The following is a 13721-nucleotide window of genomic DNA, read 5'->3' on the forward strand; positions in this document are numbered from 1 at the left end:
CCTCTCCTCTCATCTCCTCTCCTCTCCTCTCCTCATCTCTCCTCTCCTCTCCTCCTCCATCCTTGTGATTAGCTCATCCACCAGGCCAGGCCTGCTGGTGCCTGGGCCCTGTAATGTGGTGATAGGTGGCCCAGAAAGGAAGCCAGGCAGGGTTCTTTTTTTAATTTTATTTTTTAGGATTAGTGGACTCCCAGTTCCTCATCACTGCGACAGACCCAGTCGGGCCAAATGGCATGAGGGGCCTGCGGTGGCCACGTGGAGCTAGTGACTGGGTGGCAGTTAACACTAATCCTCCTGCTGATTACCACTGGCATGGGGAAATAAACAGTCATAAATGAACCTACAAGGCTGAGCACACATATTCCACCTACATAAGACAAGTACGTAGTAACACTGGCTCCCATTTATCTACCTTCAAAAGTGCAGAACTTTAACAAATGAGGCTGATTGATCTGACAATGACATTGAGGGCTGTAACAATAGTGAGAAATACAATTCCAAGTTGCAGGAGATGTATGCAAATGTCTTCTTTCATTCAGCTAACAGATCAAAACCATCAGTCGCACATTAAAGGTATCAAATTTCAAATTCAAGAACCTGGAGCCAGAGACAGTTGTATATTATTACCTTTAAAATGACCATGTGTGTTGATTGCTCTCCAGAAATTTGCTGCCTGATTCTCCTGATCTGTGAATTCTTTATTCTTACAGGGTAATAGTAATGTTTTCTTCACCATACTATAAAATAGACTTCAGTTTCTCAGTTGCCACAGTATTAGTACTGATCTTTAAATGTTATGTCTATTTAAACACGGACCAAATGATTTAGTCTGATACCTTTACATCTAATTTCTCATATGACGGTATAATTAAAGTTCATTCCACACTCACTAGCTTGTCTGCATCTGGAATATTTCTCCTTAGTCACAGCGACATCTAGTGAGCAGTTAGTGATACTGTAGACAATGGAAAAACTTTTTTCTTTGTCATTATTTCTCAACAACACTTGTAACTGTTTGTAAGAACTTAAAAGCTTCTCACAGATATGAAAATATATTTGTCACAGGTTCACAGGAGGCACAAATAGGACATATTGTTCCTTAAATTAACAAAGTTTAACGTTAAAATGAGCCAAAATAAGAGTTAAAGACGTACCTCTTATTTTCAAGCAAGAGGTAATTCTGAAGCAACACACCAGCACAATGTTTCCTCTTTATTACACCGTTTGAGCAACACTGCTCTTTGATGCATCCTGCTGTGGTCGGAGACACTCATCCTCTTTTTTTGGGTTCCTATATATGCAGGCGTTAAGGAAGAAACGAACTGTATGAGAGCATCACCCCGAGGAGACAACTCTGATCAAATACTGAACATTTAATTCTCTCTCTCAACTGCTGCTGTCAATCAAACTCACAATGTCATCAATCGCTTGGTCCTTCTTGATCCTGGGTAAGACTTTATTATTCTTTATTATTTTTAATCTGTGTCATCATTGTTATTATGAGCTAAACAAGACGTAATCAGGACCACACCTTAACATGCGGTGTTTTAGGAGCAGATTCTCCTAAAAATTCATGCTTCTACAGGTTAAATAGGGCAGTTTGAGGATGGAGTGAACGTGTGGTTTACGGAATAAGCAAAGAAATTTCAGTGGAAATTGTTTTTTGGTGGTTAAGAGAAAAGAAGGCACTGGTGCCTGACAGAGAGAGAGGGGGTCTGGGGTTGAAAATCACCTGAAGGCTATAGTTTATTTCTCTCTGTGGAGAGTTTCCATGTTCTCCCTGTGTCTGCGTGGGTTTCCTTTGGGGTTATCCGGCATCCTCCCACACATTGACTGTATGCATCCTATGATGACCTGGTGACTTGGGTCATTTTCCTGTTTGTCCACTTCAGTAATTTTTCTTTTCTTGCAGGTTTGGTTGTGGCTTTTGTTGCAGCACAAGAGACATCAACAGTCATGGACAGTAATGCTACTCTCAGTACTCTGGATTTCTCCAGTACCACCAACATGTCCATCACCAGCAGTGCCATGAACATCACCAACATCAGCACCACACCCTCACTAACAACGAAGGAAGGTGAGGCCGGTTGTATGCATCATGTAAAGCTTTACAGGTGTCCTTATAAGATTCCATTCATCTTGTCTTCATTTTACTGTTCCTGCCATTATCACCGTCTGCATGTGGAATAACACGATTCTCTGGTTCAGGTAATGAAAGTCTGACGTCCGCAACACCTTCAACTACTACACACAGCAAAACAACAACATCCAAACCAAGAATGAAAACGACAAGTAAGTAGAAACTGCTGATCGATATTCACACGAGCGATAGAACAAAGCTCGAATGTCTGAATAGTCCGATAAAGATCAAAAGCTGTATTAATTTTAATTATTGAAAGTAAAACAAACAACGAACAAATCGTGGATCCAGCCCTTCGTCTTGATCCACTTCACTCCTGTCTCACCCTACATTTTCTTTGACATAGATAATCCTAGTGAGATCTGGATTACATACAGATTAAACATAGACAGACACACAGATGAAGAAATGAAAACTAACTGCATTAGAAATAAAACTAACACAACCCTTTAGAGCTATCTAATGAACTAAAAGCCCATTCCAGCTCATTGCAATTTAAACTTTTAATACTTCTCTCAGCGACCACTGCTGAGCCGCTACTGGAAGCAAACGAGAGCACCGGTGAGTTAAAATTTGAACGTGATTATGCACAATGGTTAAAAACTATAGTTACTATGCTAACGCTACGTATAAACACAAACTGCCTTTCCTCATCCAGGTATCATCATCTTGGTTGTGATCATCCTGGTTGCTCTTATGTTTGGTGTCGTCTGCTATGTCGTACGGAAGAGAGGAAGGGTATGAATTTGAATGAATGAGATGAGACTAAAAAAAAGCTTTAGTCTTTAGCTGTAAATGAACACATGACAGAAACAGTCTATACCAGAAACACGAGGGCAGTATTGGTTTGACCCTTTATTCAAATAAAGGTGACCTAAAGTGAGATTAGTGAGTTTTATTCTTGTTTTCTATCATGTTAGTAGTTTCCTGTCATGCTAAGCAAAAACAGAAGCTTCACGTTTAGGCTACAGGCATTAAAGTGCCCTCATTTAAAAAAAAATATATATATATAATTCCACCCCTCTGCTGATTATTGTGATATTAACATGTGTTGTGTGTGTGTGTGTGTGTGTGTGTGTGTGTGTGTGTGTGTGTGTGTGTGTGTGTGTGTGTGTGTGTGTGTGTGTGTGTGTGTGTTTTCCTACAGCGCTACTCGGTTGACTTTTCCTCCAGACCAGACGAGGCTAACATCCCTCTCAGTGTGATGGACCCTGAGCTGCCTCGTGAGGCCATGCCCCAGAACGGTCAGTGCACTGTACCAACAAAGGCAATGGTGTCATGTAAAACATGTGGCAGTGCTCAAATAATTCTGAACAGATTGTGTTATTTTGAGATGGCCGCAGAAACGTTATTAAACCTGAGCCGTGAACACCTTTCAGGTCTGAAAACCTTTGAAAACCCAGACCCTGCTGCAGGTACGTCGAAAGAACCAGAGGTAAACGTTGAAGTCCAAGACGAGCAGAAAGGTCAGACCAAAACCTTTTTGTTGTTGTTGTTGTTGTTGTTGTTTTTTTGTTTTTGTTTTTACAGTTCCAACCTCAGAGAAACGTTGTGAATTTAAGGATATGTTAAGGGCTAATTTTGTAGGTTACATTTTCCTTCCTCTTTTCTAAGGTCAGAATAAAAGGAAGTACAGTTTGTTCCACCCCTCTGCTCTCAGTATTAACACAGACACCTTGACATAGATTCTTGCAGGCATGTTTAAACCAGACGGAGATGTGTTTTTTTCCCACAACAAGGCATTTTGAATGAAAACAAATATGTTTGAGTTTGGTTGTATTTGAAAAAATCTTATAGGAGGAAAATTCTGCATATCAGACTGACTCATACCTGCCTTGAAAAACAATTTTGAAATGTCTGTGGAAAGAGTATGCACAACTGACACAAGTGACTTCCTCACTTTGAGACAGGCTTGAAATGAGTCCTGCAGTACTCATGTTGGCCACCAGGTGGAAATGGAAGCCTAGTAAAGACGAGGTGACCCTTCAAATATCCCACTCTTGTTCTCGTTTCATGAGTGTATTGTTGGGAATAGTTCAAATCCTAATGAACAAAAAAGTTATTAAATAAGAAATTTTCAAAATCCATATATTAAAAGCCAAAAAGTCACCTCATTGGCAGAAAGAATCTGACTTGTCTCTTGCTGACTTGCTGACTGGTTTTGATCTCATGCGTTTTAATGATGGACCTCTGAAGAAAAGCAGATGCTTGCCAAATCATGATGCTAAATTACAACATCTTACGACATTGTCTGTGACAGGAATTCCCCCAGAGACAGTCATCTTTTGTGCCCAGTATGTTTATTACACCCAAAAACCTGACCCATTCCTCACCCATGACCTCAGTGAAAAAGTAACGTAGTCTCCCTTCATCATCACAAACCCACTGGTAAAAGATCTTTGGGTTTGGTTAGTAGATAATGTGATCATAGTGCAGTGAACTGAAACAAGAAGACATTGTTAGACTATAATCAGGTGTGCTCTCATGTATGTGAATTATTTTCTCAGGGAATGAGGTAAGCATGAAACGCAACACAATAATACTAAATGCTAATATGTTGCGACAATACAAAAATTCCAGGGTAATGTTTCCCGTGTGCATTAGCATGTTAACATGTCAGGAACATTGCATTCTAGCACACCGACTGCAATGTCATGACGTTTGTAGATATTCAGTTTTAAATGCAAGTATTGGACAAAACAAAGTTTTGATATTATGCTGGATCTGCAGACAGGTGTTCAACTCAAGGGGGGTTAGTGAGCAGATAGTGGTACAGTAAATAGTAATTGCTAAGTTAAGGTGACACTAAGTGACTTTATCTGTAAGTAACATGTAAGATATTTTCTTTGTTTGCTCAAAGGTCTAAAATGTTTATTTAAATACTAGAGTTTAACCGATAACAGTTTAAATTACAAGTCAGGTCAAGGGTCTACTTATAATAAATGGTCTGGTCATCTGCTATAAACCGAGCAGACGTGGTGATTCTCTGGAGGCCGGAAAGATGCCCGAGGAGATATTTTACTCATGGCAGAATTATGTGCAGAGTAACAGTCACCTTCTTCTCCCCTTCATCTCCGCTTTCCCTCCACCTAACCCCGGGTCAGATAATGATGGGGCCGCCCTACTTTCCCACAGCCTCCACCAGCTGTGTGGCTGTGGTTCATTAAGAAGTGGTCAGTAATCAGCTGCCTCATTACCGACATGGTGGCCTCATCATACGCATCTGACGGAGGGAAATCCCCCTGACAAAACCATCTCGGGCGGTACGAGAGGGAAAGCTGCGATTATGCAGGCGCTACGTACAGAATGCATCCGCCCACATATGAAGTCCTACATGACACAGATCGTGGAGCAATGTCCCAGCAACATGACACAATCAATTCATTACAACACTTCAAATTCCTGTTTAACCTACGTAACGGTTTGGCTTTACCAGCGTATCCAACTGACTCACACCAACGTGTTGTTTTCATTCAGCCACACCTTTGTTTAAGTTTATATACCCAATGACGAAACTGTTTTTAATATATTGATGTCACTGATAGCTGAAAAATCAGGATGTGGTTGCCGTTCACAGTTGAACCTGGTGACTCCAGCACAGAGGCGGCGGCGGCGCCTCCCCAGGACAGGGCCGAGAGCGAACTTGAAAACGGGGGCGACGCCCGGAGTCCTGCCTCACCTGTGGAGGAGAAAAACATGGAGGAGAAAACCGGTGACGGAGGAGCCGTCTCCGATAAAACGTCAGAGGAACCGATGAAGGAGACAAATGAGAGCAACAGCAACAACACTGACGTCACTCAGCAGACGGGTTGGAATTGAACGCTTTCATTGGCTGCTTTTCTTATTTTTAACCCGTAGTGAAACATTTGACCCACTTTAATGTGTTTTTTTTTTGTCTATATACAGTAAATGCAAAAGATTTCCCAATCAGGGAGTCCTACAGACTCACATAGCAAGATATTACATCTCTGAATTTTTCTTTCAAGTGATCAGTAGATTCTATAATATAAAACAGTCATCTGCCACCTCTTCTCCTTCTTCTTCTTCTCTTCCTCACCTTCTTCTTCTCTTTTGTTAATTTTTAGATCTGAGGTCAGGCAGCGGCTTCTCGGACGTCCCCCTTGATTGGCCGGTGTGAGGCGTTTCCTGTCTGCCCCCCCCCCCCCCCCCCGCCCCGGTGCTTCTCTCCAGGAACACGGTAAGACCTCAGGAGACGGACGTTTAGCTGCAGCTGCTGCTCTTCTCAGGTGCTGGTGGAGGGAAACCCCACCACCACCCTTCCTGAACGGTGCTTGGGAGTATTGTGTTACTTTCCATCTTGTTTTGAGCAATCGTAAATAGAGGAGTCGTAAACATGATATCTAAAAACATCTAAATCCCTTTTAGAAACACCATCATTCTCGACATACATCACATTACTTTCTTATCATCGTTTGTATTCATCCTCTCAGTTAGGTCCAATAGATTTCGAGCTTTAACAAAGTATAGCCCCAAAACCGCTCGTCTAATTTTCTGAATAATTGATTCTTGTTCCACGACTACCTTCGCTGGTCTGAGGACCACACCTGCACCTGCACTCCCTCCCACCTCTTAGCTGCAGCACCCGAGGCCGAAGCATGACGCCCAAAGGAATTCACGCCAGCCGTGCGAGCCGATGATAAGCTCACATCTGAGAGGCTAACTGCTCAGATTCTCAGTGTCAGCGGTCACGGATCATCTCTGTTCCCACAAAAACAACCAGCTCCAGAAATCTCAAGCATCTCCGCTTCAACACAGGCGCTCAGTTTGCAGTGTTTTATTTCTTCATACTTTTATACATAGAGTTAAAAAAAAAATAAAGCCATCATTCTAGAGTGAGACATACAATATGGCAGTAACAGCATTTATTTTATATTTACGTTTTAAAAATGAATCACACCATGTGAAAATGCTCAGTTAGCGCTACTTTTCACAGTTCTTTTGAAGCACTTGAAGGGGTTAAAGATTAATTTAACATCGCTATGTTATCTGTTTGTACACTGAGGAGATGAGTTCAAGTGGATCACGTCTCCCGTGAGATGTTTTTGAGATGCTGAAAAAAAAAAAAAAAGTATGGAAAAGGAAACGGTGAACTCTTCACTCATTACCACCTGGTCCGGGAAGCGATGAGCAAGCTGGAAACACAAGTTAAAAGGCTGCTCACCATTCTGCAGTCCTGGATAATGGATGTGAGCTGACAGGTCATAAACCAAACCAGCATAATTAGACCTGGGTCTTCACTGTGTTATTTTCCAGTCAGACCTCAGCTTTCATGTTTAATGGTTAATGATGGAGGAAACTGTCTGCGCCGCCTGGATGAATATCTCACATCGAGGACCAGGATGTGAAGAATAGAGCTACACGTGTCTGTTTCTTTTTGTGCCAAGAGCTTTTATCATGTCATTCAATTTAAAATATAATTCTGAGCAAACATCATGATTTCCCAGGGCAGTGTAAACACACATTTATTTTCGCCAGGATGACAATGTGCCATCTGTCGAACACAGGATACGTATCTCAGTAATGACAGTGAAGGCGAGCTTCCTGCTCCCGTGGTTTGATGTGGTTCAGATCAGCCGGTCGGCCGTTACACCTGGGCAGCTTTACAGGAGGGAGGGCCCGTCGGAAAACCGGAAAGATATTCCCTTCACCAGAAGAAAGCGTGTGGTTGGAGGCTGGGTCGGCCCCCTTTTCTCTCCTTACTTCCTCCCACAAGCCACAAAGCTATGATCAAAAAACTGTTAATTGCAAAGTGGTGACCGTAACTATGACACTGATGTGTCTGGAATAGATGCTGTGCAGGCTGTTTTGTGGTGGTTAACTGTTTGTCAGCACTCTTTTTTTTCCTGGAAGTTGTGGATGACTTTCACACTTTAACAGAAACATAATGATTTTAAAGTCCGTAGTTACTAAGGGAGGAAATGTTCAAAGTCAAAACGTCAAATGTGTCGCCGACGCCTCGACCGTAGCAGTCAGTAAACCATAATGGGTTCATGTGCCCTTTTGCTCGTCTTAGATCAAAATGGCTGATTACCGATTATTGGTGATTGAGCCGCCGGTGTTTACTTCATGCAGCGGAATCCCTGGAAGCAGTTCGTACATCCTCTGGCAAAGTTGAACAGGTCAGCTCCACTTGTTAAAGTGTTAGTAAAAAATGTTAACGTCATTCCAGGCATACAAGTTGACCGTTACAGGACAAGATAAATCTTCTTGTTGTGTTTTGATCTTTGACCTCCAAAGATGCCATTCTTGAACATCCTGTCAGCATATTTGAAACGATACACCCAATAAAATGGGAAGAGGAGGTGAGATAATTGTTTCCCATAGTTATTGACTTTCAGTTTCTTTGAGAACTTTTATGAGGTCATGGTTTGATGTAAATACGGTTTAGAATTTTTTTTACTGTGATGTCATCTCGTGTGTACACCAGGCTGATGCTTCCCTTTGTGTGTGCGTGCAAACAGTGTCCTGAATTATCTGTTTTCATGCTTCGGTTCCTTCCTAGATTTCTGGTTCGGAGGGCTTGTCAGAGTTCACAGGTCAGGTAATCGTAATTAAAGGGAACACAAGGACCGCAGAAGAATAATGTGGCCTCAATGTCAGAGTCAACAGCCTCAAATTCTTCACCCGTCATGGAGCAAGTCTCTACAAAATGTGATTTGCAGCAGCTGCTGTGATGCGAGGCTCAAAACATGATACGTGTTAAGAGAGACGGCTGCTCTTGACAGTTTTTATTCCACTAGTGACTCAGTTTTTCTGATGCTAAGTAACATACTTTTTTTTTTTTTTGCTGTAATCAAAGCCGTCTTCCTTTTTGCCTGATGCACCGACTTACTTTTTATTTTAAGAGATTTTGAGGTACGCCGGGCCTCGACCTTCACCCTCTGCAGCGTTGACATTTTACAGGAACAGTGTCACATTTTCTAGATTCTTCCTTTGTTCTTCAGTTCACGCTTTAGCCGGTGGCCCGCAAACATTTTCAAGACATAATTAGGTTGTGAGTTTCACTTCTTTACACCATACTACACTTGTTTCACTTTGAGAACACTAGAGGAAACACTCCACAGACAACACAGGAATAGACTCAGCAAGTCACTGACTCATGTGGGGGTCACAGTTGTGTTCATTAATGGCATTTTGTAATCCATCGTCTGAGCTGCCTCCACCCCATCCAGTTTGCAAAGCTTTGTGCAACTCACCAAAAGAGGAGACGGTGAAGTAAAGACAAATTACTGTAGTTTATAAATGTGTCATAATCACCAGTGTTCACAGCTTTGAAAACTGCTTTTACGTTACCAATTCTGGGAACCTCCTTAACCATTAACGTGATGCTGAAGAGAATGAATAACTAAACCAATAATAACCAACTTCGCTCAGAAATGTGTCTTCAGGTTGGGTGAACTGAAACAAGCGAGGTTGGATTAGTCATCGGTCACGAGTGAAATAGTACGAATGGAAAACTAAAGAAAAGATCGTAAAGTGAGTTAAAACAGCGGGGAGAGAGACATAAATGATAAATGTTAATATGGACACAGTGACATGCTGATATTTTGGGATAACATAAAAATTTTAAAGTCTGTAAAACGTAAAGCATGGGACTGTGAATTTACCCTCTAAATAAATCTGGGGTCTGGACTTTTAGGGACACTTTTCCCTCCTGCTGTCCTCTCCGGGTTGATTTAGACATTCCCGCCCCGGCTCTGTGCAGTTGGTAGAACCGCTATGATCAGAGGCCTGCTGACAGACGGATGTTCATTCACCTGTCGGTATCGCCGCCGGCGTCGACTCCACATTCCTCAGGTAGCGACAGATTGTCAGGCTCATTACGTCTCAGCCTCTTTATTCTTGAACAGTTTGAAGTGACCTCAGGTGGGATCTCACGTCAGGCAGAATGAAAGCAACTAAAAACAATTAGCCTTCCTCCGTGAAAGTCGATGCGTGAAACATCAGAGGATAGTTATGAAATCCATACGTTAGTCTCCTCCGGGCAATAGCTGGTGTGAGTTTACAGACAGGTGGCGCTGTATGAGAATAACCCAATACTGCTCACATTTCATGAGGAGGTAATTAAGGCAGAGTTGGTTGACTGCTGTAGCATGCTACTGCTAACACCCACTGGGTTTCAGTCCCACTTCTGATGTGTGTTAAGATAACTGATCACAATAAAGGCCCAACAGAAAACAGGTATCTGAATGATCATTAGGAATAAAATGAAAAAACCTGTCATTGGTAAAAGAACCTGGAAGCTTGGCATTAGAGTCTTTTAAATAGGAGCAGGTTCTGGTTTCAGTGTCGTGTGCACATTAGGTGTGTCGCTTTGGTGAATCTATTCTTAAACTTATCACTATTTGATCGGGGTGACAGAGAAGAGAGCAGAGCCATGGTCCAATGGGATGCCACAGGCACATCCATCAAATGGGTGTTTAAATTTATTTTTCCAACTTAAACTTACATTGAAATACTTAAAACTATTTTTTATAAGTTGTTTTATTTATAATGGAGCCATAATCATGCGTGGAACATCTGTCTGCGTTGAAACGAAACTTCGAAGTGAGCGACCCATTAATCCTGATTTCTTTTTATCGTTCCAGTTGTTCCAACTTCTGTTTCTGTGCACGCCCCTTGTTGTGTCAATAGCCCCCCCCAATAAAGACGTTCATTACTCCACAAAATGCACACTGGTTCACTTCAGAGTCACATGATGCAATGTCCTCCTCTTTATTTATGTATTAAATTTAAAACCTCTTTAAGAACAGAAGGGAACAATAAGAACTTACTTAACCTCTAGAGGATTTGGGATAAGAGTCATTGTTAGACCTGAATGTCATTTGTGGGTGACTGAAAAGAACCAACATCCTCGCCTGAGATTCAGCGGAGCATTTTCTTCCATACTGATAAATCCCCTTTGGAATGTCCACTCTATCAGCAGCCAGGTCGCACTGCAGCGAGCAGCTGTTCTGATCTCTGTCGTTGTGGCTCAACCCAGGGTCGGTGTTCAGATGGCAATCGCCGTAACGTCCCACCTGAACCCGGGTCTAAGTTAACATAACGACTGCTTTCAAACTGAGGTCAAATTTAAAATATTAATTGTAAAGGAAAAGCAATGACGGAGATTTGTATATTTACTGAGACATGTATTTGGGTACGTCAAACATGTTGTCAATGGTTGTGCAGCTGTTCAATGGATATGCGTAAATCACATCAATAGATTTGGAGTAGCATTATGTCAGCTAGCCTTGCCCTCCAACAGATGTTTCGCTATAGAGGTCAGAGGTCATGGCAAAAGCCACATAAACTTGGTCAAAGCAGAAGTTGCAGGTATAAAAAGCAGCTGATTACAGGACACATGGATGTGGGACAGTGTGCATGGTTTTCATCGTTCTGTCCTATTTTTGCTTTTCAGATGACGGACAGACTCAAAGGACGGACAAGGACATTTATTCTGGAAGGAATTGAGTTGCTTCACTGTTAAAACAGCAGCTTTTTTATTTTTTATTTTTTATAATTGAAGGTCAGCTAATCTCAGCTTTTATTGATAATTGAATATTTGTGCTTTCCGGACACAATATATGGACTAAATGTTAATATTTTTAAAACTACTGTAACACAATAAGTCCCCATTTTTATCAAATTGAAGCAGCTTCTGAATATATAATCAACACAGCAGTGACCAGCCGCTGCATCTCATCCTGTGGACACACATACACGGAAGCTGGAAACTGATATGAATGAATAACGAAGTAAAATGCAGCTGTAACATCATAAAATATGTCTTCATACATGATGTTAGAATCGCTGACAAATAATATATTATGATTTAAATATTATTAATTACATTCATTAAATGTTTGATTTCTGCTTGCAAATTTCAAATAAGGAAGCTATAAAGTAAATTGTTGCAGGTTTATTGTTAGATTTGGTTGTTAATGGTTAACGGTCTCATTCAAGAAAAAATAATAATGTAGATAATGAAATGTTGTTACAGTTAGGGTAAGTGTAAATATTAGAGGTGTATATTCATTTCACTGAGATCATTAAATGTGAACTCATAACCTGCTGTTTTAAAAATTCTCTTTAATCTTCATTGGTAAAATAAAATGAAAAATATAAAAGATAATATGGAGTTTAAATGTTTTAATTCTTGTATCAATTTCGATTGCAGTCTTTGTAAATGCAGTGTTTTACTGGGTTTCTCTATGTTGGTTCTATTCAGTTGCATTAAAGTTTCTATGATGCTTTAAAATTGTGTGAAATTCTTTAATGTGATTATGTAATAATCCAGACATGATGCATTATTTATAGGATTTCATCTGCTTGTTTACCTTGGAAACAGATCATGTTAATGAGGATTCATAAAGTCTGTCATCCTGTCTCTGCTGCTTCCACCAACTGTTCTTTCAGATAGCCTCTTACTTGTTCTACTACAAATGCAAATGACTTCAGGTTCAAACACATTCAGTTCAAAGTGGCGGCGTTAAAAGACAGGAATGCCTTAATGGTACATTCTTGGATCAGTGACCAGCATTCTGATTTTGGACCCTGTGTTGTCTAGTAGTAGTAGTGAGGTGCTACATGGTGCAAGTTAAAACTTCAACACAGACCTGACTGACGGACTAATCAGATATCTAGAAAATATCATCCATTTGATTTCAGGAGCAATAGAATTGATGTGTTGCCTGGTTTTTGGGTCTCTATTTAGACCTCTGCTATATCCAGCTTGTTTCCATGGGCTTCCTTCAAAGACAAGTGATAGCCTATATCAATCCTCCCGCTGGATACTTTAATCCACCATTAAGCAGATGAAATGGTGCTCTGACCCTGCAGGGCAGCGGTGATGGCAGGAGCGGATCTAAAATTTGAGCGCATACCCCTCAATCCTGACCGCAGTCATGACATGACACCCTGCGCCAGATCAGCCAGTGCAGCGGGACGCAAACTCTTCCTCCTCGGAACTGGATCCAAATGTCTCAAGTCTCAGTATCCTCTATTTATACGCTGTGTATATTTACAACAGAACGGATGATTAGGATGCTCGTACATAGTGACTAGAATTTAGGGCTAGTCTACTTTGGCTATTTACGGGGACAAGGCGTGGAGGGTTGAGACTCCTTTTCTGATGTCATAGATTTTTTTCTCTATGTATTTCATTATTTCTGTTTAATGTTAAATAGTTGAAAACTTCCAAATTGAAAATCTGCTCAACATTCAACTGAAGGTCTTTCCACAGTCAATAACAAAACACTTCCTGGCATCAGGAGAGAAACATCATTCATCTCGACTCAAGAAACTCATAAAACATGTGACAAACTTGATGAATCCGGGAAAGTTTAAAATTTATGCTGTTGTTTAAATATTTATCCTGTGAGTTTGCTGGAAAGTATGCGCGCCCATTGGACTGCATGTCGTTGTCGACCTGCACCGGCATATTTATGAGTGTGTTTAGGAGAACGGCTGTGATGCTGCAGACCTTTACCGACAGACGACTGTACTCACGCACACTGACAGTGATAGATCTCTAGTAATGTCCTGCACAGCTGGATTGAGTCGTTTGTCATCCCTATGA

At 41.2% G+C, this 13721-nt stretch overlaps 1 protein-coding gene across 1 annotated transcript; it reads left to right on the forward strand.

The window, feature by feature from the left end:
• The first annotated feature begins 1303 nt into the window (after positions 1 to 1303).
• si:dkey-27h10.2 (uncharacterized) lies at positions 1304 to 12371 on the forward strand. Its single transcript, XM_068322316.1, has 10 exons — positions 1304 to 1448; positions 1913 to 2077; positions 2209 to 2292; positions 2660 to 2701; positions 2799 to 2878; positions 3288 to 3384; positions 3520 to 3606; positions 5718 to 5948; positions 6226 to 6338; positions 11562 to 12371. The coding sequence occupies exons 1-9, from the start codon at positions 1415 to 1417 to the stop codon at positions 6276 to 6278; spliced, it is 873 nt and encodes a 290-aa protein (XP_068178417.1). The 5' UTR covers positions 1304 to 1414; the 3' UTR covers positions 6279 to 6338; positions 11562 to 12371.
• Positions 12372 to 13721: the final 1350 nt, after the last annotated feature.

This window comes from Antennarius striatus, chromosome 8 (genome assembly GCF_040054535.1).
Source record: "Antennarius striatus isolate MH-2024 chromosome 8, ASM4005453v1, whole genome shotgun sequence".
In the NCBI taxonomy this organism is placed as follows: Eukaryota; Metazoa; Chordata; class Actinopteri; order Lophiiformes; family Antennariidae; genus Antennarius; species Antennarius striatus.